The sequence below is a fragment of the Lepisma saccharinum genome, chromosome 4, assembly GCF_977018435.1.
Source record: "Lepisma saccharinum chromosome 4, izLepSacc3.1, whole genome shotgun sequence".
Classification (NCBI taxonomy): domain Eukaryota; kingdom Metazoa; phylum Arthropoda; class Insecta; order Zygentoma; family Lepismatidae; genus Lepisma; species Lepisma saccharinum.
In genome coordinates this window covers 55,972,034-55,999,374 of record NC_139232.1, presented here as the reverse complement: position 1 = coordinate 55,999,374, position 27,341 = coordinate 55,972,034, and the positions used below count along the sequence as shown (strand labels likewise).

The following is a 27,341-nucleotide window of genomic DNA, read 5'->3' as shown; positions in this document are numbered from 1 at the left end:
TTCATTTTCCACAATATTTCAAGTCGAATGCTAACAATAACAAATTAATATGCCTTCTGCTGGTGTTCGGTGTACAGCTATCGTTAGGGGTGGGCACGCGGCCTGCACCATAATGAGAAAATGCATTATGTATGTGAAATATAGTTGGTGAATTAGACAGCATGTCTTCCTCAATAATTCAAGATAGCAACGCTTATGCTAGGGTGCCACCTATCCTCCCTATCTGCTAGAAATACACACACACTCACACACACACACACACACACACACACACACACACACACACACAACACCCCCCCCCCTCACACACACACATACATGTATAAAATAATTTGCCCACGCTACGAAGTCGGTGTTTTACCTACTAAGGCAAGGACGTCTTACTGTGTTTGTGTTACTTCATCCATTTCATCAGTTTTTCATCCATATTGTCGTACTTACCCGTAGAGGCACAAAAGCGACGTAAAATAACTAAAATAGAAATATATTTTAGGGTGGGATAAAATACAAACATCTAAATATAGTAATGTAGTAATAGTAATAAGATAATAATGTCCTAGAACAATTGAGCATCGTTTGGCATAATTTCACAGTTCAAACAGCACTTTTCATGGCTGAGTGGAGTTCCACTCTCCCCTCCATGTTCAAGTAAGATGAGCAGGAAACTTGTTTTTGAGCAGGCCGTCGGAGGTTACATAGCAATAGGTTATTAAGGAATTCTCCCGAGAAATCAATAGGTCTGGCAACACTGACGTGAGCCACCTTGAAAGCTCCTTTCCCCCACCCTTCAGCGCGATGAGGTTCTGCGCAGGTTTCTTTCCTTGTGGTCCACTATAGTGCGTATTTCAGGATATAGGTATCCCATTTTCATTGCCGGTGACTGTACCTAATCAACATTTTAAAGGACTTTTGAACTATTTTAATTATTTTTTTTAAATACTTCAGGATTTTTCGAGCCTAATTTAAGATTTTTAGGACCTATTTTAGGATTTTTAGAACCTATTATAGGATTTTTAGGACCTATTTTAGGATTTTTAGAACCTATTATAGGATTTTAGGACCTATTTTAGGATTTTTAGAACCTATTATAGGGATTTTAGGACCTATTTTAGGATTTTTAGAACCTATTATAGGGATTTTAGGACCTATTTTAGGATTTTTAGAGCCTAAAAATCCGAGTTCTAGTTATAAGCAAGTAGAGAAAGGAAGTAGAGAGCATGCGCTTTTCACTCGGAATTGGATATCGTTAACCAAGTAGAAACAAACACAATCTTTTCACTCACAAATAAGTATCGTTAGCCAAGTTAAGTAGATAATATGCTCTTTTCACTCACAAATTTACATCATTAGTCAAATAAGTAGAGAAAATGTTTGCACTTAAAGAGTTTTGTACCATGGGTTCTTCACCTACAGATGCATCTATCATTAACCAGAAGGAAGTCGTGTTTCTGTACTACCCTGAACGCATAGAAACACGAGAACGCACAGGGGTTGTTTTCCATTTTCTTTCCAGCTGCTCTTTTTCTTCGAAGTGGACTATATTTACGTCCTATACACTCTACTTGTGTCACCGCTTCTAACAAAATTTCACTTACACCCTCAATTCCAGCCACCATTCTGGACTGAAACGAAGCCACCTTCAGAAATGGTGTGAAGGGAAGGAAAACCTTGGCCGCAGAAACTTCTAACGACGACAACGAAGAGGGAGGGGAAGAGGCCGAGGTCTCTGGGTGGGTAGTCGCACGCGGTCCGTATGATCTTCCTCGGACGTGGAAGGCAAGCCACGCACGGCGTGACCAGACTGTGAGTGGGTGTCATCATCTTTCTGTATGTCCCGGACGCGAGCCCCCTCAGAAAGAGCGTATTTACTCTTCGAGGGAAAAAGCGAACATAGTTCAGAACGTCCTGCTGACTGACCTGGGCTCTAAACTGCCTGTAAGACGGTTGAAGCACTCGTAAAAGATGGATCGCAAAGCTTGCACTTTCTGTAATGCACTGAGGGCGACACATCAGCGTAAAGCTCGTAAACTCGATTGATGAGCATTGATAAGAAGTGACTGAACGAAAGCTTATTGGTAAAAAAGTTACCAAACCGAGCTTTACGAGAGTGTTTACGGCACCGATGCGTAGGAACGAAGGGGAGGATTTTTTTTTCTGGTGCCGCACAAGATTCGAAAAAAATAAAAACAGTGTCTTGAGAAAAGGCACTGAAAAAACTTCCAAAGTAGCTGTCAAAATGTATATCAACTGTGACCTACTATTCTGTGCATACTATTCTTGAACTAACCAACTCATACAATAAATACATTTACACTATTTTTTGCAATAAGTTTAAAAACTACACCACAGAAAAAAATGACCCCTGTGCGTTCTCGTGTTTCTATGCGTTCAGGTACAGCGCCTAGAATAACGTAGTGTTGAAAACGGCATGGTTCTGCCCTCTCTCGCTGGTTCCACTCGAAAATGATCCGCTAGAGGCGCTGGTGTTGACCCCGGTGCTTGGTGTTCGACTGCTTATAATGGAAGTAAATGGGGTTTTTGCTGCAACGTCTGATTCTTTTCCTTGTAACATTTCTTTGTATCAGAAAATTGTTATGATATTTGGTAATATCATTTGGTCGCGAAAATATTAAAGAATATTATGAACCGTCGATCATGACCTGTCCTTGAGTTTTTTATTAACAATACGGAAAAAGACATAGGTATGGATTGTAACACGTAACATGACAATTGCTGCGAGAATTAGTATTGTGCATGCATTCTCCTGAAAGGTTCATTAATATTGTCATTGTCACAAATATTATTTTTAAGGAAATTCACACAGATAATACTCGTTTATTTTTCAAAGATTGTTTTAAATCCACTCGCGTGTTGTCCAACTTAACGCCCAAAAACTCGCAAGCGTGAAATATGACACTTTTCGTTTCCCGCTTACTGGAAAAATGTAAACAACGCGTTGGTTGAGTTATATTTTCACCATTTCTGGAAACTGTCGCCACTGTTTTGTGCCTGGTTGTTCTAATGGATATCGTTCAAGTAAAGAAAAGGGTATCTGTATATTTAGTGTTCCCAAACAAAAAGATAAATTAGCCGAGTGGAATCGTGCAATTCCCAGAGCTGACAAGGAACTCTATGACACAGCTGGTGTTTGTGAATAGCATTTCGATTAACAATACATTATCAGAGATTATGTTCACGTAATAAATGGTAAAGAGGTAAGGTTGCCAAGGGGGAGGATATTATTAACAAAGGATGCAGTGCCTACGAAGTTTCCAAATCTGCCAAATTATTTCACAAAAAACTGTTCCTGGAAAGAGAAAATGCAGAGAAAAGTGTGGATCAAGTGCAAAAAAGCCAAAGAACAGTTTGACATTTAATGAAAGTTTGTCCATTCCCTCGCTTAAAGAAAACCTCACGGTACCCACAGAATTTTGGGGAAGGCATGTATGTAATCGGCTATTTGAACTCCATGGAATATGAAATTAAATTCTTTCGAATATCTGCATTTCGGGAAAATGACTTCATAATATGTACGCCACGAAACATTTGTTCTCCTTCATGACACTATTTCAATTTTATTAGTATACAAAAATAAACTTGTGTACACAATCCAACGTTTGACGTCTAACCTCACATGCGATATGTTGATGCTCGTGTTGCCTTGCACATAAAACGTATTTATCTTACTTTTCTGTGTAAATTAATGACATTTCGTGACTGCAAATCACTCCACAAATATAACTGTTTCCATCAATTCACTTGCCGCCTTTCTAGAGAAACAAATCTACACAATATATTCCAAAAACTAACTAAGCCGCATTACTTTCATAACAAAATTAGCACCTGGGTCGATCGCACTGCCATCTACTTGTCATCGTCTCGGGGAACCAGTTTCTTGGGTCGTTTTCCACACTACGTTATTCAAGGCGCTGTAGTTCAGGGTAGTACAGAAACACGACTTCCAAGGTTGCGAGACGAGTAGTGCGTCCAAAACACGATCCGCCATGTTGATACGTCACTGGTCTGTAGCTGGTTTGATGTCTGCATGCTCTTCAAGCTTTCAGTTTAGTATGAAGCTTACGGAGAGAACATGCGCGCCATTAATACCATCTGAACAGACAGAAGTAATGAAATAATGGAAGAACGAATACGTCCCCAACACTCCCAAATTTCCTTAACAGCCCCAATTTCTTACAAAGAAACAATTTATGCTCATTTTGGCCTTAAATTTACTCTTGCACCTCACCCGGATGGAAAATTCTTCATAAAGCCCTGCTGAACACGTGGAAGATAAATGAAATGGGTGTTTCACGCGTCTGTTTTCTCATCAAGTCATACGAAAAATATTGCTTCTAAAATTGGTTATTGATGAATGTTTATAAGTTAATTTTAAACTTATAGTTATATTGAAATTTACCATAAAGTGTAGTATAAAATAAGAGTAATAAACAATTGGTTATTAAAGTTACATATTTTTCACTATCGAAGAAGGCTCCTACATTTTCTTTTTCATGAGTCAAGCGGTGTGGGAAATGAAGGGCGGGGGGTGGGGGGGGGGGCTAACAATGTAACTGAAACAATAATCACTCATGTATAGCTTTTACTTGGGTTCGAAGTTACGCTTCAAATGAGGAACTACATTTTACTCTATCCCTTAAAAAAAGGTCCGTTTACCCATCTTTCGCCTACGTGATCTTTCTAGCACTCATTATTTATAAGGAATTTTCCAGAAAAGACACTATACGATTCTCGAAGTTGTTGAGGCGGGGATGAAATATTCAACTCGCACTATTTCATCCGTACATACTCGCAAAGTCACCATTAACCCAGTTAGTCCTCGAATCACAATAGAGCTCCGTAAGTACTTAAATGAGCAGCGAGATATTCCAATTTTGGGACATTCTCCTCCTTCTAGACGCAGTTTTCCAAATTGATGCAAATGGTGATTCAAATATTCAGAATTCACATAAAATGTTCATCCTGGTGTCGAAATATGTGATCGAGGTCGATAAATTGAAATAAATTATTGAAGTTGTTATAGAGATAAAAAATTCAGCCCATTTGTTTTATTTCAAGAAAAAATAAATGAGAAATCCTCCCCTTCTTCCAAAAAATAATTTATTTTATTTGTAGTTTTTAATTTGTACTTGTGTTAAAACAAGAGAAGTAATAATATTATTACTAATAATAGTGGAAAATGTAACAGATATTAAGGCTCGAAGATTTAAAAGCTATGACATTTATTAATTTGACACAAATAGTGTCTCTTATAAATTATCATGCATACAATTGCTTATTTAGATACAACTTAATTACATTTTTTCCTAGTGTGTTGGTAAAGCGCGTTTGAGGCGGAGTGGTCTGAAACTTCATCTCCTTCCCAACGTTAATACATCATCGTATTACGTTTTATGAATTCCCATTCAAAGATGGACAAAAGTAGCGACAGTGTGGCATGTGAAAGTTGAATGTAATAATAGGTCTATTTCCTCAATTGACAAAAGAAAATACAAAGGTTCTGAGAGTTATCACGATCACTTTTATTGACAGAATAATTAAAAATAAAAAAAATCTCCACAACAGGACGGAAGAGCCGAAACAGATGCCAGCACACGTGGTTTAATAGAATTATCATTTAACACTGAACCGAATCGCCGGCTGCGCATACAATACAAGCTGACATGTGGGAAATATAATTTATCCCGGAAAATCTGTCACAGCATATGGCTGTCCTCTTGAGACGCCAGAATATTATGTATGTATTTGCTTTGAACATACGAGCATGGACGTCACCAGATATTGTTTGTATGAAGAGAAAAATAACGCAACAACTTCAACTTAAGGCTAATGAAATGGGAGTTTTCGACTCTTTCGACAACAAATCAAAACTGCAACGTGTCTTCTTTACGTTCAAGTGTATTTCTACGGCACCAGAATTTGGTATTCCAAAGAGAACAAGTAAAATAATCTTCTCATAAGGGTCATGTTGAGTTTTTTCCACTCCTACAACCATTCAACGCACAGGCCTCTCTTTCTCGAGCTCTCCGCGGGGAAAGATCGGTGGATGAGGAGCAATTTGGGGTTCTCGCGTCTGGCTGAACATAGAAACTGTCCCTCGTGCGTTTAAGGGTCATTCTAAAAAGAGAGGGGGTAGAAACCTTGTTCGGCAGTTATAAAAAATGTTTCATAAATATTTACACGTTTTTTTTTTTTGTTTGTTTTTTTCAGTAGGAGTGGATTAAGTTTCAAAATTCGACAGCTTTATTTCTTCCAGAAATAATTTTTCCTATCATCAGAATTTTACACAGAATATGAAAATTTTCCACTCCGTGGACCGACCGCAATCAAAGTTTATGGATGTAGATGATTTTAATAGCTTCTTCTTTAGACAAGTTAAGCTTTAATATATTGCAGATAACTAATTAATCAACTTAGAACCTCCTATGAACATCAAAAAAATAATTTTATGAAAATCTTAGTTGAGTAAAATATCAAAACATAATGTTCCAGGGGGAAACTATCCAGTCCGTGGACATTTGTAAAAAGTTCCTATAAAAATCCACCAAGTGCAACACTGTTCACTCCACATCCGGAAATTGGATGGAATGGAAGCCATTGTGATTTCAAGGAACAGTTGGAGGTGCTTGTCTTGCCCTTTGTATGAGATTCTTGGGATTAAGTTCTGATATCCGAACTTTGTTTAGATCACTTGTCCACTCCTTGGACAAGCTTCTCAAAGTGAGAAATTTTGCAAATCATTAATTATTGTAAGTTTGGTGATAAAACATTATGTACAGAACTCATCTGAAAATTTATGATTGCCTAACTTGTTTTTCCATGGAGTAATACAATAAAAGAAAACATTTTTTCCCCTCCGGGGCATAGATACTCACGGAGAGGATAGTATTGTCCACGGTGTTCTTGTTCAACAAATGAATAAGCTGTTATTGATAGGGAATTCATTTTATAAAATATAACGTGCCAAATTTATGGTACTTTGAAATCGTATTTCTGATGCTGGCTATTCTCTTAAATTTTCTTAATTCTGGGCAAGAAACTCAAATAAATTGAATGGTAAGGGGGAAAAAACAGGTAAGTCAATATTCTGTCGTAAACCAGGTAGTGGTGTAATTTCCTGCCATGTGGATGCTACACTGGCCATGCCCTCTTCCGATTTATACAATTCACACTTCCATTCATCAAAGCATATGTTTTTTGTACCTTTTCATTTGCATGTCGAGTAACGTTTTGCAATTAAAATTTAATTTTTCTGGAGTTTGATGAGCGTTGACTTACTGGTTTCCCCCCTTAACAAGCAACGTAACATGAAAAGTCATTGGACGATTTGTTTCTCTAGTCTTACATAAATTTCAAGTCTACTTTTCACCAAGGAAAGGTCATGTACGTACAGAAAACGTTTGGTTGCTTAAAAGGGAAATAACACAAGAAATCCATTCCAAGGACTTGAAAATCCACTCTATGGAGCTGAAAGTCCCCTCCGTGGACAAGCCAATTTTACATTTTTTAATTTTCTAATGAACTAGGGCCAAATGATCTTGGCCAAGGTTAGCATTTATTTAGGTTCTTCAAGGACAGAATATTTCATTATTTTTACAAATTTTCAACAATTTTATTTTTTTGTGATATCATCTCTTCGTTTCTACCCCCTTTTTTTGAGAATGACCCTTAAAAGTGTTAGATATTAAGTTCTGTTTTTGTAATGGCGCAAATGATCGGAAAATGTTAGTAATTTGGAGTTTTAAAGTGCGTACTTGAGAGCATAGTTTGCTCTTGTGGAACACAGCGAGCGCTCCGTGCCGTGCGAACTTTCCGCCTGCACACTGAACAATAAGGCCTGTAAGGAGCAAGGCAGGAGTGGAGGAGCCACGAGGGTTGGAGCCCCGTTTTTCACGAGACCACCTCTTGTTTCTTCTTCCATGATAAACACCGCACAAATCATGTGACGAGAGGTTTCCCACGGCATGAACGCGACCGACGAAGCATCCTGCTTCGCGCTCTCTTACAACGCTACAGTACCGATGCTCGCTCTGCAGTCCACGCGTACATACGAGAGCGCTCTTCCACAAATAAGGCGAGTTACCCGGCCTGTACAAACCCATTCCAATAACAACTGAGTGGGAGGTGGCACATTTTATGTAATGCAAAGTGTCCTAGAACCCTACTATCTTATCAATATTTATCGCTACACTTAGAATTTACACACCTTGTGAGGTGTTAAAACGTAAACATATTCCAGCCTTCAAGAACATGAACTCGCGCAAAGCGGAACAGCAAGCGACTTGGCCGCCTACGATCGCAACGCTTCCCTTAGGGGCGATGGCTGTTGTTCTCGCTACAGCCCAGGCACTTTTATATTCAACCCTTCCCGGTAATCTTAATCATCTTCTCATAGTTCATGACCCCCCGGGGGCCCGTTTATCACCCGAAATACCTTCGTGACTCGGCTGGGGGCCTGCGGTGGTTCCATCTTTAGCAATTGAGGACAAAGGGGGAAGCAACATATTATTCGCCGTTAAACCTCAAAAGAGGAGTTCTTTGAAAGAAAAACTTGTTACATATTTCGTTGCCGGAGGAGAATTTCGGCAACGTAAAAGCGAGACGCTCTTTGTAACTTCTTGCTCTTTGTCCAGTGTGATTTTCATAAGGCACGGTACGCGGGTTGCATACATTTAGGAGGAAAAGGTTGACTTTAAATTTCACTAAAATGGTTGTGGCGGAACAAGCAGTGAGATATCGACACATCTCTAACACAGCCTTCCTCCAAATGTATCTCGAGGAAGAACTAATTTGGGATAATTCTGTCACTAAAATTACATTTGCATCCTCCTAAAAACTTCTCTTACACCCGCCTCATCCCTATTATCCTTCTAAGATTGAAAATTATGGCTAAACATATGGATCCGAGTCCAGCAGACATGGCTGAGGTTCTGCTGTGGTTTTGCTCAGTGATTTCCAGACAAATACTGCTATTGTACATTTAAGGAAGAGCACTGTCGCCTCCCAACACTTCTATTTGATGTGGTTTGGTTTATTTTACTTCGCTTTTCTGCCACTTTTGGCTAATCGCGACGATGGGGAGAAATAATATGATGAAATTGATGAAGGGACACTCACACACATCACCCATACCCAGGCCTGGGTTCGAACTCGGGACTTCTGGCATCGTAGGGCGCTGTGCTAACCATTCCGCTACAAAGGTCGGTCACCACTACTTCTATTCTTCGATCAACTTAACATCACTGTTAACTTAATGATATACCTGCTCTCAAGACTATGCATTATTTTTAAGATCGATTCAAGAACGAGACTAGGTAACACGAGATCAGATCGAGACAAAGATATCGAGAATTTATGTCCCAAATGATTAGTCTCGCTTAATAATTCAGTAAATTACAATGTAAGGCATATGGAATATTCACCTAAAACAAAAACTTAACTTTATTATGCAACTTATTCACAGACCAAAAGAGTAACTGGCTCCATTGCTTGTAGAAAGATTGCTTAATGAGCACAAACGTACGCTTCTTTAGTTTGTTTTAATAAATACTTTTCATATCCGATATGTACAGGGTGTTTCACAAGTCGTGGAACCCTAACACTGATCGATTATAACATGAATACAAAGATCGGTATTCATCACACGGGTTTTCTGCATTATGAAGCCTCATCTATTGAGATATTTCTTGAAACATTTGGTTGCCACTTAATTCCACGAAAGGAATTCTAGAAATTAAATTTAATGCCAATTTCAGATGATAAATTATCAGAAATTATTGCAAAGTCATAATTTGCAGTTTTGTGATTCGCGCCATGCTAATCTAGTGTTTGCGACCGATAGAGGCGCAGCAAATAATGGGTTTGAAAAGAGCAATTTTATGAGAGAAGTTCTAAATGATATTTTACGGCCTTACAATCTTGGTTGGCAACACTGACAGTTCAGAAATTTGTCAGTACGTGCAGGCAACAAGTATCCAAGTACTGACAATGCAACCGCATTAAGAATCATCAATCATTATTGTGATCTCAAATGGATGCCCGGCTACACTAATTTGACTTTTTTTATGATCCATTGAACTTGTGCTGGTATCACTCGGGACGTCCTCGAGACGTCTTGCTCATCTGCAGTCTAAGTAGTGTTGCAAGGTGCAACAAAATTTACCGTCGAGAGCAAATTATCATTTATGATTTTCCATCCGGGATATGTATGGTCAGTACTTGGATACATGTTGTCTGCGTTTGCTAGCTAAATTCTAGACTGCTGGTTTGCTAATTAAAAGGCATTTTTTTTAAATTCGAACAAAAAAGGGGATAGTTTTATTTTTTGATTGGCTTTGATTTTTTTATATGTTAAAGTAGGTCATGAGAAATTAATATTGTGCAATTTTGGGACTTTGAAAAATTTTCCCCTCCTCTGTAGAAAATGTCAAAGTTCAAGGTCAGACCGCACATTTTTCATTAAAAGTGAAACATGGGTAAGTTCGGAGTGCTGTCTGTATCTTTGAAAATCAACAACATCCCAAACTTTTGTTTTGATATACTGTTAATATACGTACATAAGACTGTTTGCTTATATACATTCAACTGTTCTGATGGGACATTGTTGCTTTCCATTGTTATGCGGTAACAAAATGCATTTTTTTCCTGTTTTCGGCCCTTAATATCTTGGTTAAGCAACAGTACCCCAAGGATTTGTTAACTAGGCATTGAAGTTCACTATTCGGACAAGCTACCTGATATAGCACATTACTTGGATATTGATGCTGTTAGCAGATATAACCCTTTGAATACTCAAGAATTGCGAAATCCACAACTTTAGAATTAGACTTAGGCTATCTCAAAACAGCGTCAAGTCAAAAATAAACTACGTATGCCATCCTGTAGCTGAATGTATATGTACTAACACATGGAAATGAAAATAACTTTAGGGCCTCGTCCCATTTTCGAGAATAATTGATTGATTGATTTGTGATTTTAAGTCCACTTTATGCACACAAAGGCTAATCGGGACTGGACCTACAGTTTAAAGTGGGATCCGAACCACGGTGCCATGAGCCTCCACCGGGTATCGAACCCGGGATTAATTTATCACAAGGCGACGATGTTACCACTAGACCATCGAGGAGGCACCATTTTCGAGAATAAAGAAATTAAAATGTTAAGAAATGTCAATGTTAGTTATCACACTTCCTTCCCTATCAAAGAGTGGAACATCCCTTTCTCCTGCTTTTCTTTGTCCCAAATGGAACAGCACATGTCTTGACAAGTTGTGGGACAATTTTCGTTTTTCTTTCTTTGATGGATAGCGTAGTGGTAACGTCGTGTCTGATATTCTAAACTTTATTTTAAAAAATGCAATGATCATAAAAGAAAGCACGTTGGTTATTTGCAGTAACAATATTAAAGATGATGGAAATATCCTAAGCCTGATTTTCCTAACCCTATTTGAGATTGATATTGGGTTATTTTACGTCGTTTTTCTGTCACTTTTGACTAATCGCGGCAATGAGGGTGAATGATGATATGAAATTGATGAAGCGACACTCACAATGAACAATAAATCATTTCCAGACCAGGAATCGTACCCGGGTCCCCTGGCGTCGTGGCGTGGTGTGGTAAACACTCCACCACGAAGATCGGCTCACAGGCCAACCTGAATTGCAATCTGTTTATTTTGGGAACCCCGCACACACAGCATAGTGCTACGTGTACAGACTTATACAGGAAAGTTAAGTTTTCTTTGGTACAATAATACAGAATATTTTACAAACGTACTCTTCTCGCAATTTAGAGTGGCATGCCTAAAGGGGGGTGGTGTGGATAATAACCCCCATTTGGCCTAGTAAAATGAATGCGAAAGGCAGGAAAATATTGCAAAAGATGACTGCCTGCTAAGAAAATGTATAGGTCTCCTTCCCTTTTTTAAAGTCCTTGGCACGCCACTGTATATAGAGCTTAGTAGAGCATTGCTTTTAAGCCCAGTTTATGCACAGGAAGGCTAATCGGGACTGGGGACTTGCAGTTTTAAGTGGAATCCGAACAACTTGTACCTCAACCTTGCATCAAACCCCGGGACCCGTTGATTACAAGGATGCGACGTTACCACTACGCTATCCATCGAAGAAAGAAAAACGAAAACTGTCCCACAACTTGTCAAGACATGTACAGTGGTGGAAAAAAGTTCTTCCCCATAAGACTTTAATGGCAGTAAATAATGCCGGAAGGGTAGGCAACACACATTGCACCATTAGGTGATCGGGTGATTCTGTCTGTCTCAAGAGCAACTCGTCTTTCATGCAAAAGCCAACAGGCACAGGAAATGTAGGAAAGTCACGTGACTTGTCAGGTGGAATGTTGTTCGTCAGAAAATCGCCTTTTCTCAAGCCAGGTCGCAGAACCGACAAGAGCTACAAATTATATCTCCGAAAATGATTCCCTTAAAAACGTTGAACGAAACGCTAAAACAATTCTTGCCTTAATTACTGTATGTGCCGCAGTAGCACAGTCGTTAGGGCGTTTTATTACCATGCGAGAGATCTGGGTTCGATCCCCGACGGGGGATAATCGGGATTTTGTCCACCTGTTCAAGCTGCTTCGGTGCCCACCCAGCGTCGTATAAAGTGGGTACCTGGAGGAAACTCTGGGGAAGGGTGGGGGGGGGGTAAGGCGGCCAGGGGCGTGGTGCTGATCACATCATTCCCATCTTCGGCCTGATGAAGAAAGCGTGGGGCCCTAACTCCACACCCCCTATACACCTTCATGGCTCGGTGCAAAGCACAAAGTAGGACTTTGCTTTTTAATTTACTATACATCCCAATTTTGTCGTAACAAAACTTCCCAATCTCTACGTGGGCTTTCTTCCAAGTTCCGTAGGGATGTGAATAGGCTCCAATATTTCTTGACACAATTCATACATGTTATATTTCCTTATAAGAACAACAGCCGATATATTTTGTGTGCGTGTGTGTAGGGGAAGGGGGTATAATCCAAACATGTGAGGTGATCCTTTTCCCACTACCCACTCCATTCTCAGAAATAAATCGCAATTCCACACACTGAAAATGAAGCACTTTCTACGTCTTAGCATGCAAATATCTACATAGTAGCAAAGTAATGTGTGGAAAGAGAAAAATTAACGATTTGTAACGGCACTCTGGAAATTTTTTAGTTTATTTTTTTTCAATTTGAACTGACATTCATAACATTCATCAACTATCCCAATATTGACAAAAGAATAGCTTAGTCGTTCTGCTACTTTCAATTCTTCATTATCTTAGTCACCGTAACTCTCTCCCTCCCTCTCTCTCTCTCTCTCTCTCTCTCTCTCTCATCCTTCCCGATGGCGCTGTAGTAGAGGAGTCGCCTTGTAATCAAGGAGTCCCCGGTTCGATACCCGGTGGAGACACAGTGGTTAGGATCCCAATTTAAACTGTAGACGCAGTCTCGATTAGCCTTTGTGTGCATAAAGTGGACTTAAAATACCAAATGAAAATAAAAATAAAAATCACCGCAACTCTCTACAAAGTCAGAGGATCCATTTTTGAAACCTGTTGAGGCATAGATGAAGCATTGCATTCGTATCATTACCCATCATCTTCATCGTCGCGATTATCGCAAGAGGTAAAAATGCGACACAAAATAACCCAAACAGAAGCTTGGAATCAATCTGAATATTGGTTACGTTGGATACGTGGTAGAATTGTTTTAAATATCACTTCCTGTGATGTAATAGGGTTTTTGATTAGAGACCATTTGTATAATACATACCATTGTGGCGAACAATAAGTAGTTTCACGTTCACCACGCTCTTTGGTTGTTTAGAAATCGTAAGGAACAAGGATCTCGAAATTTCCGCTTTCACATGTCAATGAAACTTTAAAATAAGTTCAGTGTAGGTCACAAAAGAGATTTACATATTGTTATGATATCTTTTAAACACCACGAAATCTAATTCCAATAGAATACGATACTACTCCTTACGTTCCTGTAAATGTTCACCATTAGTCTGGCGAAAAAAAAGTAACGAAGATTTCCGTGTTTCCTTGAGGAAAGATAAGGCGCCTGCTTGTAGCAAGCAAGAAGCACCAACTGCTTCGATCAGTGACCTTCACTGCCAGAGTGACTCACAGCAGGCCTGCGCTCGTTCCAGTTTGCGTATAAAACAGGTATTTAATTTCGTTCCTTACAATCCACAGTTATATCAAGCTAACATTCTAATATTTTCGTAAAATATGTAGTAAACAAGTTGTATACATTATGGTCTTCCAGAGTGTTGTTGCCTGCTATTTACACGCGGGAGATGGGGGTGTTGTAAACATTTCTGAACCCAAAGGTCGAGTACGAAGGAAAAGTCGTGTAAGCATTGGAGGTAATAACAAGGTAATAGAAGTTGAAGGAAATGCTGGAATAAATTATATCAGAAATTGAGTAAAAACAGTTCTCATCACACATAGTGCTATCAGATCACTCTTCAGAGGAAAGTAGGACAAATTGTGTCAAAATGTTGGACACGAACGCATTTGCAGTAAATATAATAGGTTACTAGGACATCTTAGCATATAACGAGAATATGACACATCTTCAGCTGAAAAATTAATGTTGAAGTGAACGGTTGAGTTCAAAATTCCTCAACTGTTAATTAATAGCACGGCTGTATGTGATTTCAACTTGTGTATGTAAGACAGAACGTTTTTCGTCGATATGGGGCCAGGAAGTGAAAACAATCCATGAATTAGGGAAGGAAAAAATTCACAATTTCGTAAACAAAGTCTGGAAGTTCTTGTTTATTAATATGTAAGAAACTACTATACACTGGGAAAAAACAGAATTGTGTGCCTTATTTCTCCAATAAGGACCGTTTATGTAATTTCTGGAACGAAACTTGTTACTTCGAACAAATTATTGACACTTGTAGTATCGATAAAACTTTACAAAGTAAGCATTTTTATACATATATCCGGACTTCTCCGGATCTAGAAAATCGGGAAGTAATATCTGAGCTGGGAATGCAATTGTTTTTCCGAACATCCAGTAGCAACCATGCACACTCTTTGATTTAAGCATACTTCTCCAAGGAACCACGTTGTCTCAGACTCCCCTCAGATTTTCTGTTTCTCCATCTAATTTGAAGTTACGTGATGCCCAAAATACGTATAAGACATTTGAGATTTCTTTCAAATTCCTTCCGGAGGCGAGACATAACTATAAAATGTAGGACACGTCCGGAAATAAGAATGATTCTTATAAGTATTTTTATTTTCTTATTTAGCGTCGTTTTTCTTTCACCTCTTGCTAATCGCGACGACGAGGATGAGTGATATGATGAAATTGATGAAGGGGCACTCACAAAGAACACCCATACGCACGACGGGATTCGAACTCAGGACATCAGACATCGTAGCGCACTGTGCTAACCACTCTGTCACGGACGGAATTCTTATAGCCCTAATCGTTCCTCAAGCATTTTTCCTATCTTTAACTACACACGAAACATAAAGAACAATCTAAATAAACAGGTGCCAGTTCACACTCTAACCGTAAAAAAACATATGCATGTGAAAATGCAAAATAATATTTATTTTTAGGTAGTTGTGATTTATTATTGTATATTAAAGAAATATATTAGTGATAAAATGACGGAAGTAGAGGAACATCTCCAATGAAACACTCATGCCTTATGGATATTTGTATTTATTGCCAAACAAGGTTCCGAGTTCGAGTTCCGACCAAAATGGGTTCATTGTGTATGTTCATTCGTGTCTTTAATGTAATCATAAATCGTCGTCATGAATAATTTAACTTCAGAGGAAGAAAACTGAGGTAATTACTAATAAAAACAATAACAAAACAAATTTGATCTTAAAGCCCTGGCTTTGAGCTACATATTCCATCACGGGGATCATAGGAGTGCGCCCAGGGGGCCAGGGGGAGGGCAAATGCTTCCCTAATCATGGACGTCTGCAGATATTTTCCACGAAGAGACAAGCAAGGTATTTTTCCATGGGGCATATTACCCCGATAATAGTGTTGTATTATCGCATTCCTGCATCCTCATTATAATAATTAATGTAAATTATTATGACTGAAATCAAATTATACATGTGAAAACGTACTTTTTGGTTGACATTCGTTTTCTAAGGGGAAGATGTGGCAATCCTTGCCCCCTTCCAGACATCTATGCCCCTATATTATTATATTTTCACCTAGAAATTTAGGATAGATGAATCCTATCGCCGTTATTAAACTATATTATACTCTTAAAGAAAATTAAGTATTTTCAAGCCGATGAAAGTTCAAAGCAACTACGGAGGAGGGGGTGCAGTGGCGAAACCACACACCCCCACAACCTTGAACGGAAATCAATTTTAGGGGGCAAACATGGAAGTAAAGGAAAGCAAGAGTAGCAGAATCTAAGAGTAGCAGGACAAAAGGATACTCAAGATGGATTTTGTTTTCACGTCTTTCTTGCATTATTTCTTCCAGACTGCCAAGAGCACCTGCGGTGGGGGTGGGGAGGGACAGAGCTGCAATTGCCCCCTTGATTTCAAATTTTATACAAATATAAATACCTTTTGTAAAATGTTCTTGCTCGCTTCGCTCGCAATGTCTGCTTTTCTTGCAGTCTAGTCAAGTTCAGAGCCGTAGCTAGGGGTCGACGGGAGTTAACCCTGGACGCCAAACGATCTAAATGAAAAAAATTGTAAAAGACAATAATATGGCGCTCCATGATTTTTTCCCCATATTAAATCGACATTGTTTTCATTTTGCAAAAAATTGGATCTGAAAATTTATTGGTCGCTTCGCTCGCAATTTCTTTTCTGTAATGCATTTTAAATTACCGAGGAGAGAAGTACTGCTTCTAAAAGGTTTTCTCTTAAGTGCATGAACAATTGTTTCGAGGAAATGGAACGCGCAGATTTGAGAGACAATTTATATGATTTTTACTGTTGGTATATATGTATATATATGTGTGTGTGTGTGTGTGTGTGTGTGTGTGTGTTGTATATATATATGTATGTATGTATTTATATGTGTGTGGGGGGCGGGGGGAGGGGTGTATATATAAACACACCCATCAATGCAATAAAATTTAAACAAGTGAGATGAAATTACATTATTATTTTCCGGCCTGAACTATCATCAAGGCTATCCCCCCTAATCAGAGGGTCTGTGCACGCCTATGACGGGGAGTGACACTTTACGTAGGTGTAGACATGCTTCGTACAATTTGATGATATCGCGATTACGTAATGGATGTGCAGCCACTTAACTGAACCCCCCAAAATTCACATTTTATTACTAAATTCTAAATTAGCATAATATCACATAGTTTACCTATTCATAATATGCGCCGCTTTGGTGCAATTTGTGGATTGTGCATTAATCAACTTCAGCTTATTCGCGGCCGGCAAAGTGGAGGGAAAATGACAATGAAGCACAACGAGGGGGCCCTTGGTTCCCGATTAATGAAACTTTGTCTACATGCAACTGAGTCGCTGCGTGAAATCGCTGAAAATGTCATTTATTAATTTCTTAATTTTGCTTATTTTATATTGTTTTTCTAGCACTTGGCGTCAACAAAGGCGATGAGGATGATTAATGAAGTTATGAAATGGATGATAGGACATGATGATCCATGTCTTACACAAAATTCTAAGTTGGGACTAATGAATATCGATTCGTCTTATCATTTGTCAAGACGTTGTTTTTAACTCCAACCTTTTTCAAGGACTTCTGGGTTGACAGCATGTGTGTTGCGCGATGATGATTCGACGAAAACCACCATTTCAGTGAACTTTCTTGACAATGACTCTAATATCAGTAAAGAGAACATTTTCTTACGAATAGCTGTTGTAAAGAAACCAATTCCTGAAACTTTTTCTGGTGGTCTCACGGCACCCAGCTGTTGTTTGTTATGGCTGGGCCTGGGGGTATGACTCACGCTGCTGTCAAGACTCAATCATTCCCGAGAATCCAGGTCCGCCAGGCAAACCCAAGCGACAATTTTGTTATTTGGGTTGCATAGACAACAGGCTTTAAGATGTTACGATATCGTAGGTCTCGTGGCCCAAGAACTATTTTCCATGACTGTACTCTTCCATTTGGGACAAAGAAAAGTAGGAGGAAGGGATGTTCCACTTTTTGATAGGGAAGGAAGTGTGATAACTAACATTGACATTTCTTAACATTTTAATTTCTTTTTTCTCGAAAATGGGACGAGGCCCCGACGTTTTTTTCATTTCCATGTGTTAGTACATATATTCAGCTACAAGATGGTATACTTAGTTTATTTTTGGCTTGATGCTGTTTTGAGATAAGTCTAATTCTAAAGTTGTGGATTTCGCAATTTTTGAGTATTCAAAGGGTTATATCTGCTAACAGCATCAATATCCAAGTAATGTGCTATATCAGGTAGCTTGTCCTAATAGTGAGCTTCAATGCCCAGTTCACAAATCTTTGGGGTAGTGTTGCTTAACCAAGATATTAAGGGCCGAAAACAGGAAAAAACTGCATTTTGGACCCTCTTTGTTCCGCATAACAATGGAAAGCAACAATGTCCCATCAAAACAGTTGAATGTATATAAGCAAACAGTCTTATATTAACAGTTGTTGATTTTCAAAGATACAGACAGCACTGCGAACTTACCATGTTTCACTTTTCATTAAAAATGGGCGGTCCGACCTTGAACTTTGACATTTTCTACAGAGAAGGGAAAAATTTTTCAAGGTCAAAATTACACAATATTCATTTTTCATGACCTACTTCAAAAAATAAAAAGTCAAGCCAATCAAAAAATACAACTATCTCATTTTGTTCGAATTTCAAAAAAATGGCTCTTAATTAAGATTGCTTTGTGTGTCATTAATACTCCACTTTTTCACCACTTTTTCACTTCTCTCCTAAAATTGATATTCTCACACCCATCAGGAGTTGCACATTACTAAATTGGTTGATTGGTTTGGTTTGATGTTTAAGTCCACTTTATGCACAGTAAGGCTAATTGGGACTGGACCTACAGTTTGAAGTGGGATCCAAACCACTTGTGCCTCCACCGGGTATCGAACCCGGGACCCCTTGATTACAAGGCAATGACGCTACCACTGCGCCATGGGGGAGGCACTAAATTGGTTGAAAATCACATATTAGCATGGCACCACTTCGAATTCAATCCCGCAAAACTTTTCACACAAAATTAATATCCTGGAAAGAAATCTCTCTGACTTGTCTCATTAACTATTGGAGTCTCCTGCATATTATAAAATTGACAATTTAAAGTATTAAGAATTTGCCAAAGGACGAGGCTTCAATATGCTAAAAATAAACCTGTAAATGTCGCACAAGACTTTCAAGTTATAGATAAAAGTAGGGTTGCGCGACTTTTGAAACTAGTGTTGCCCACGAGACGAGACTTTGGCCTGTCTCGTCTCGTGGAAATGCTGTGAAATGCTGTCTCGTCTCGAAAATATTCGTTTGTCAAATGGACACATGATCAATCTCGTCTCGTCTCGAATTGTTAAAAGCCTGTCCCGTCTATTTGAAACACACTATTATATCGAGACTATCACGACAATATCGGACTTTCCCATCGAGACGAGAAGGACACAGACTTCTTCAGTCAGTTTCCTCAACGTGTAGTACCTCCTCTGAGTCTCGTCTTGGTTCTGAAATAAACTGTGTTAATACAGGGTCGGCATGGTAGCAGCATGCGTACATTACACACTTTCTCTGTTTCTTGGCAGCTTCGACAAACTGTGGCACTCATCGCATGGCAAACGGGTACATCAAAGAGGCATTCAGGCAATGCCGCCTTCCTCATCTTGTTCGACATATACTCCATGATAAGTTGTTTTTATTTTGTTTCTCTTTCTTTTTTTACACCTTTTCTGAACGATATTCTACACTGCTTAGTACAGTAGATTTTTCCCTGAGTAATTGCGTTGCAACATGATACAATATTACCTGGCAGGTTATATGAGGTCGTCCGTATTCTCTATGGAATGTTCTTTTGAAGAAGGATCGAGGTTCTGGTGGCGAAACTACAATTCGACAATGGTAAGTGGTCGAATGCAGAATCTGACAATCATGGTGGTCTATTTAACTCTAAAATAATTTCCAGCTAAGTTGCTACCAACAGTGGTGGCAGGAGGACATTCCTGTTGGTGTTAACTGCTGTTGTTTAGCACCATCTTTGGTGTCTCGTTACACAATTTGCTGTCAAACATCACCAGGGCGTTGCAGCAATTTTGATGGTAACTCAGTTGCAAATTTCTTTAATTCGACAATCGTAGGTCAATCCAGAATTCACAATCGGAAGTAGCCAAACTCAGAAATTGGAATTCACGGTGGCCGAAGTCAGAATTTGGAAATTGACGTGGCCGAAGTCAGAATTTGGAAATTGCGGCAGTCGAAGTCAGAATTTGGCAATTGCGATGGCCGAAGTCAGAAATTGGATATTGCTGTGGACGATGTCAGAATTTGGATATTGCGGTGGACGAAGTCAGAATTTGAAAATTGCGGTGGACGAAGTCAGAATTTGAAAATTGCGGTGGCGAAGTTAGAATTTGAAAATTGCGGTGGCGAAATCAAAGTTTGGAAATTTTCGTGGCCAATCTATAATTTCAAAATTACTGTGATGGACTCAGAATTTGAAAATTACTGTAGTTGATCTAGAATTCGAAAATCATGGTGGCAGATCGAGAATTTGATTCTCCCTTCTAACCACAAAAGTTGAAATGAGCTAACAAAACGTTCATCAAATCGAGGCATGCTGACTACTGCTCGAGGCATTCTGTATGAAGACAGTGCTGCACCTGTACGTCTCAACTACACGTGTAAGTTACAAATTACTGGACTACTGAATGAATAAATAGCAAAAGGTACGCAGTGAGAAAGATCTTAAGACTAACCTTTGTATGCAGTGAAGGAGTTAGGTCCAGTAGATTTCGTGTCGACCGCCGTGGTGGAGTGGTCAGCACAGCGCGCTACGCCAGTCGTCCCGGGTTCGAATCCCGGGTAAAACATGATTGTGTTAGTCCTTAATGAGAAAATAGAGAATTGAGTAAAACCCTATATGCATGAAAACAGAGAAAGAGAATGACTGGAGACTAACGCTTAGGGCAGGGGTTCACAAACTTTTGTTTCCCGACGCTCTTAGTGTTCAAGATTTTTCCCGCGGCGCCCAAGTCAGAATGTAGGCATAGCTAACACTTGCAACGCTCTGTTAGTGTGGTTAGGTTGCCTGCCTTAAGTTAAAAAAATAACTTTTGGCTTAGGGGGTTTCTTTTAAATAATAAAAAAGAGTGTTTATCACAACGTGCTACGACGTTAGAGGTCCCGAGTTCGAATACCGGACTGGGCATGGTTGTTCTTTGTGAGAACATCAATTTCATCAATCATCACTCATCCTAATCTTCGCGATTAGACAAAAGTGGCAGAAAAGCCATCAAATCAAAACCATCAAGTACAGTTCGTCCTTCAAAAGAAACGTTTTTCAACTAAATTTGTTGTACGGCATAGAACAATTGGTAAGACCCTGCAACACACTACATGTCCAACTAAATTTTTGCACTTATCTTTTCGAGAAGCCTGCACTTATTGTTGATTACAAACTCCGGTACTACTGTAGCTAAGCCAATCACCAGGATGGCTTTAGAGAACAGAGATGTTCAATATTGCTGTTCTATCTGGCAATACTGCGACGTGTAACGGAAAAAAAGATAAATCACCTACTGCGGATAAGAAATGACACAGGGCGACAGGGACTCGAAATTGCTTCCGTTGCAGAACCCAAGGACTCTCCCATTTTTCAAATTCGACACTTCGTTCATATATTCCTCTCGTTGCCTGCGACTGCAAGTGAGAAATCGTTCCCATACTTCATGCGGTGAAAGATCTCCTACAAACACTTAAGAATTCTGTGTTTGGAGTGTGCAGATGTCAACAGCGAGAATGCAGAACACTGTACTGTCCATTGACGAAATGCGTGTGATGGATGCAAAATCGTGTTTCTGAAGCTATTTTAGTGACAACTACAGGTGTGGCCACGTGCCTGTGAAATGAGTACAGTGAGGTTGATAAATTTAATTTCAACATCACATGGAAATTAATTAATTGACGCCAAAATGCAAACTAGGAAGGTAAGCTAATTAAGCTAGCGAGCCTCATATCACACATATGAAGGTTGTAATTAAACTATCTCTTTTCAATGCTCACCATCTCCAATAACTTGATATAAAATAAGGCGTGTAACATTATATTACAAATAATAATTTTAACAGAAAAAATATGACCTTTTATTTGACTGATTTTATCATACGCCAGTTTTCTGACACTTTCGACTAATCGCGACGATGAGGACGATATTGATGAAGGGACGCTCACAAAGAACACCTATGCCCAGGTCGGGACTCGAACCCGGATCCCTAGGCTACGTAGGGCGCATGGAAATTATCCTTACAACTCTCATAGCTAGGGCCCGGCTAATTATGTACTAAAACCAATGAAATGTGTACATATATGTGTACTTAAAATTCCAATACACGGTATACACGGAAACAATTCAAAAAGTAGGAAATATTGCGTCCTATTTGTTAAAAAAACTTCAAATCAGATAAACTAACAAGGAACATATCTTAATGATAATGTTTAACATAATCCTATTAGTTTTCCAATACAGGATCTTAACAATAAATGTGTTTCAAATTTTCAAATATGAAACTTCCCTCTTTATCGCGTTACAGGGATTTGTAAGGAATGACTACATAATCTTTCCGCTGCGCATGAAGAAATGGTGTATACTTAAACTTGCTCTGGAGTGTACTCAGTTTCCAAGGCGTCGGAGTTATTGCTTCCACTTAGCAGTTTGTTAACAGCTAAAATTGCTTTGTAATCTGGGTTCTGCTTCAAAACGAGACCATCCTTCTCTCCACCGCGTCCCAAACTGATCGTTTTGAAATATTGAGTGAGCAATTTCACAAGCGCTGTCCGTTGAACCGTGAAAACTGCGGGCTGTCACTGCGACCCAGTGCGTGCGACACCACGTTTACTCCGTTGAATAAAAATCCGTATAAAATCGGCTTCGTAATGTGAATTGTCAATGATAATGGATTTTAAAAACAGATGAAAAGAGCTTCAAAACAAGACTAATATTGTATTTGTAGGACTACCCAATACTAAGAAAAAGTTGTTTCCAAAAATTGATAAGAACTGCTTTTTTGACAAATTTTAAAAATCTGAAAATTAATAATTCAAAACCTTCCTGCGTGCACTGCATTAAAATTTCACGATCGGAGAACACGTTTTCTTATTTATAGAATTTCAAAGAGAGCGATCGTCTGCAAAACTGAAAAGAACGACACTTTTTTTTGTTCTGGCGACGATAAAAAATAGAAAGCATACTCGAAAAAAAAAAAAAAAGGTTAGCATAGATTAAGGTAGAATTGAATAAGATATGTTTTTATGTAGGTCTACTGGATAATTTTTAATTGGAGTCCAGACTAGAGTATCCATAATTTTTAATCCGATAATAGTTTCTCCCAGCTCGGAACTGTAGGCTGTACCATACGTTATAACTAGACCCCGGATTTTTATATAATATCAAAGTACAAAATATGTACATAAATTGATAAAATATGTACATAAATTGATAAAAATAGATACATAAATATGTATTTTTAAGGATATGTAGCTAAATATGTAGTATCAAATTAAAATTTGTATCAAATTTATAAACACAAAAAAGCACAGCACCGGGTACATATTTAAGAAACCAATTCTGTCAAGTATTAATTACTTTTCACATCGCAAATTACTGTAGATAATGTAAATATGCAAGAGATCTCTTCGTAACTTTCGAAACAAATTGTAAAAAAAAGGCGTCTACAGAAAGAAAACAATCGAATGATAATGGTAATATACTTAGCTACTTTTGTACTTTTTGTACAAGGGAACACATTGTGTAACTCGCTACGTAGAGGAAAGTAGCTTTCTTGTCCACCGATGCCAAGTATGAAGTTGCTTTGCCTAAACGTAAAAGCAAAACGAAAATATGTAAACGGAAAGGGCTCCCGCATCGTTTGATAAATAACAGTTCCAGTATTATTATTTTTTTTGTCTTCAGCCCTTCTTTCGGTTTGGCCGCCAATTTTAGGTGACCATAAGCACTACTCATCTCATTGATTAGAAAATATGACATCACATGAGCTACAAATCTTCGTCATCATGTATCAGAGATCGAAAATATAGGAAAAAGGATCAAAATAGGGAAAACATACCGAAATATGTTGTTTTATGTAAAGTAAATGAGCAAATATGTAAAATATGTAATATCCTTGGAAATATGTAAAAATATGTAACATAAAACTTATGCAAAATCATGTCAGTTACATAATTCGTTGACATTTTTGTGTTCAAAGTATGTATCTAGAAATGAATAGAATATGTAATTGCATATAAATTCAGGCTGTAGTTATAACACACACCCAGAAGGTATGCTACGTAGAAATTTAAATCCAAAGAAACTTCGAAATGAAAGCAGCAATATTTCAATACCAAATTTTATTTAAAACAAATTTCATTTCGAAAAAAAAAAGAAGACGACTTTGTTCCGTTCTCTGGTGAGAATTTAGTAGATGTCAGGAATAGAACCGTACCTTTGCCTTACACGCTTGTGAGGTCATCATTGAAGTATATGAGCACGGTCGGGACATAAAAGTTCTCCGGAATCCCGAGCACAAGGAACTCGTCGCGTTCGTCAGGAATCCCGTTCTCAGAGAGGCTTTTGTTCATATCCAGGACGCGCCCTTCGAACTTCCACGTGTAGCTGGCCGCGTGTTTGTTGTAGTGGAGGTATCGCTCCAGAATTCTCTCCATGGTGTCTTCCGAACAAACCTATATTGAGAAGGAGACAATCAAAAAAAAATTAAAGCTGAGCCGATGCAGATGTACAGTGCGTTCCAAAAGTAACCATACACCTGGCAGGCGACGAACACACAATGAACAACAAAGAACCAGACACACCTTCTCGTCTCAAAGCACCAGCCTGACCGGCTCGCGGAAGCAAATTGCACACAAGGCAGGATTACCAACCTTTACAGAAAACAATACTCGCAGCTCACATTCCCTCAACATATAATCGTGTTTAAAAAGGTGCATAGTTACTTTTCGAACGCACTGTATAATAATTTCACTGGTGTTGGATTTTATTTACCGATACCATCTGATGGTTTTCCGGAGTTCGCAAGGTTCGCAAAAATGCTCCGCGACACTTTAGCGGTGTCTAATTATCCTGGAAGTTATTTATCATTCAAAAAGTTTCCATTGATTTTGGGCGAATATAATGTGGAAAAGCTGGGTTTTGTGATTACATGCCAGGCATTTTTATATTGAGATGTAATTTTTAAAGATTTTGAAGCAAAACACTGTTAAATTCTTACGATTGGAGTGGAATATTCACCCACTAATGTTAATCAAAATTTTGAACAACTTATAATTGTTACAATTTTGAAGCATTGCTATCGGTATCGGTGGGAATTGGTAATAATATCGGTATCGGTTCACAGTGGTATAGGCTCAGTCCCACAAATAATGTATAATTTCTTATATGCAATATCGTGAGAAAGCTGGAGTTTCAGATACAAAAGAAACAGTGTCTTATGTTTCTATTTTTAGCTATTCTACGCTACTTTTCTGCATCTCTATGGTCTCGTGAAGCTGAATTTAAGGGAAGGGGGAAATTTGTTGAAAATGCCAAAATTTCAGGGCATTTTGAAGACATCACACTCAATATTAGTTCCAAATTCATAACTAATATTGTTATCTAATACCTAACGTAGATTTTTCAGAATGTCTTTCATTCCTTCCTTTTGCACGTCTAGCAAGAGTAGTGGGAAGTCCACCATTGGTGGATGTTGTCCTCTGTGCCATCCCTCACATCGAGAAATGGTTATTTTAAGTCGGCTTCGAAATTGGTCGTAGCCATTTCACCCATGGTCATTTTCTTGAAGAGCTGGACCCACTAAATTGTCGTGAATGTAACGTCGTTTCAAGTGATTTTAATTTCCCGAAACAAATTTTTACTCTTTGAAACTCATCATCCATATTGGGAGGAGATGATGACAGCGTTTTAAGTAATGTTTTTAGCTCATTTAGAAGCACGAACCTTTTACACTGTCTATGAGGAAATATTTAATGTCTCCTTATTTTTTTAATGTGTTGCGTACGTCCTCTGGAAAAGGGGCTTTTCACATTCCTTTTTTAACTTTCAGATAAAGATTTTTAAATTCAACCTCTTATAATTTCAGGGGTGCAAAATGACCATGTCTCAACACACTATAAAAAATTAACTCGTTCGTTCATTTCCACTCCTTTGAGTATACGCCTGTACGTCCATTTATATTTTGTTCGCTTCCCTGCATCTTCGGTTAACAGCGACGATGAAAATGAATTAATGATGAACGCGTATTACAAACCCTATAGTGCTGCAGGTATGTGGCTTCTGATTGGCTGTTATCCGGAAGCGTTTCATTATCTGTTCCTTCAAGGCAAATGGTGTTAGAGAAAAACCTAGAGGGCAGGGTTCAAATTTACAGTGTAAATTTCAGAGATCCATCACAACCAGATAAGTAACCCTTTAAACTCAGGTAGATTTTTTAGCACATTTTTTAAAATTAATATTTTGAAAGATAAAATAGCAAAACACTTCTTGAAGTGTATGAATGTCTCATTTACGCTCCTGTTGCACATTTAACATGTCACGTCCATGGTTTATTATACAGAAATGACGTTAGCATATTTCAAGATATAAATTATTTAACTTTCAACCGCTGTCAGAGATATTCAACATTGGGCCTCCCAGATGGCGCAGTGGTAAGTCTCGCATGGAACGCGTGAGTGAGCAGACGTCGTGCGCGCTGCTCTTGCATAAGCGGTTACTTTCCATTCGCGTGGCAACTTTTGTGTCCTGTTGAATAGAACCAGTGAGTAGAATGGTGCTTCGGCGAATTAATACCCTGAAATTAAACTTTCGAAATGTTGCAACTAGACCCTCGACCTTAGACTTACATCGTTGGATTAACGACACGTTGCAGCTAACGCCAGAACAAGTAGTGAGTATAGAAATTGATTTATATCATAAGTGTGTGTTCCTGAAATTAACTTCGCGAGTGCTTGGTGAACGTTTGATACAGAACTCAAATGGCTGTTTTAAATATCACGACGATACCGATGAATATAGTGTTGACATGACGTGGACAGATATGGATTATGTGACGGTCCGGATACACGTTGTACCCGAGGAACTGAAAGATGACGAAATACGTTCAGT

At 38.6% G+C, this 27,341-nt stretch overlaps 2 protein-coding genes across 3 annotated transcripts in view; both read right to left on the bottom strand.

The window, feature by feature from the left end:
- Positions 1-27,341, bottom strand: part of GlcAT-P (Glucuronyltransferase P) — a 245,828-nt gene that overhangs the window by 205,964 nt on the left and 12,523 nt on the right. The window lies entirely within an intron of this gene.
- The window catches only part of LOC145986477 (cytochrome b5 domain-containing protein 1), a 122,749-nt gene continuing 120,025 nt past the window's right edge, over positions 24,618-27,341 (bottom strand). For both annotated transcript variants that reach the window (XM_083120526.1, XM_083120527.1), the window contains one exon: positions 24,618-24,907. In XM_083120526.1, the coding sequence (XP_082976652.1) occupies positions 24,677-24,907 (231 nt within the window). In that variant the 3' untranslated portion in view covers positions 24,618-24,676. The remainder of the gene's footprint in view (positions 24,908-27,341) is intronic.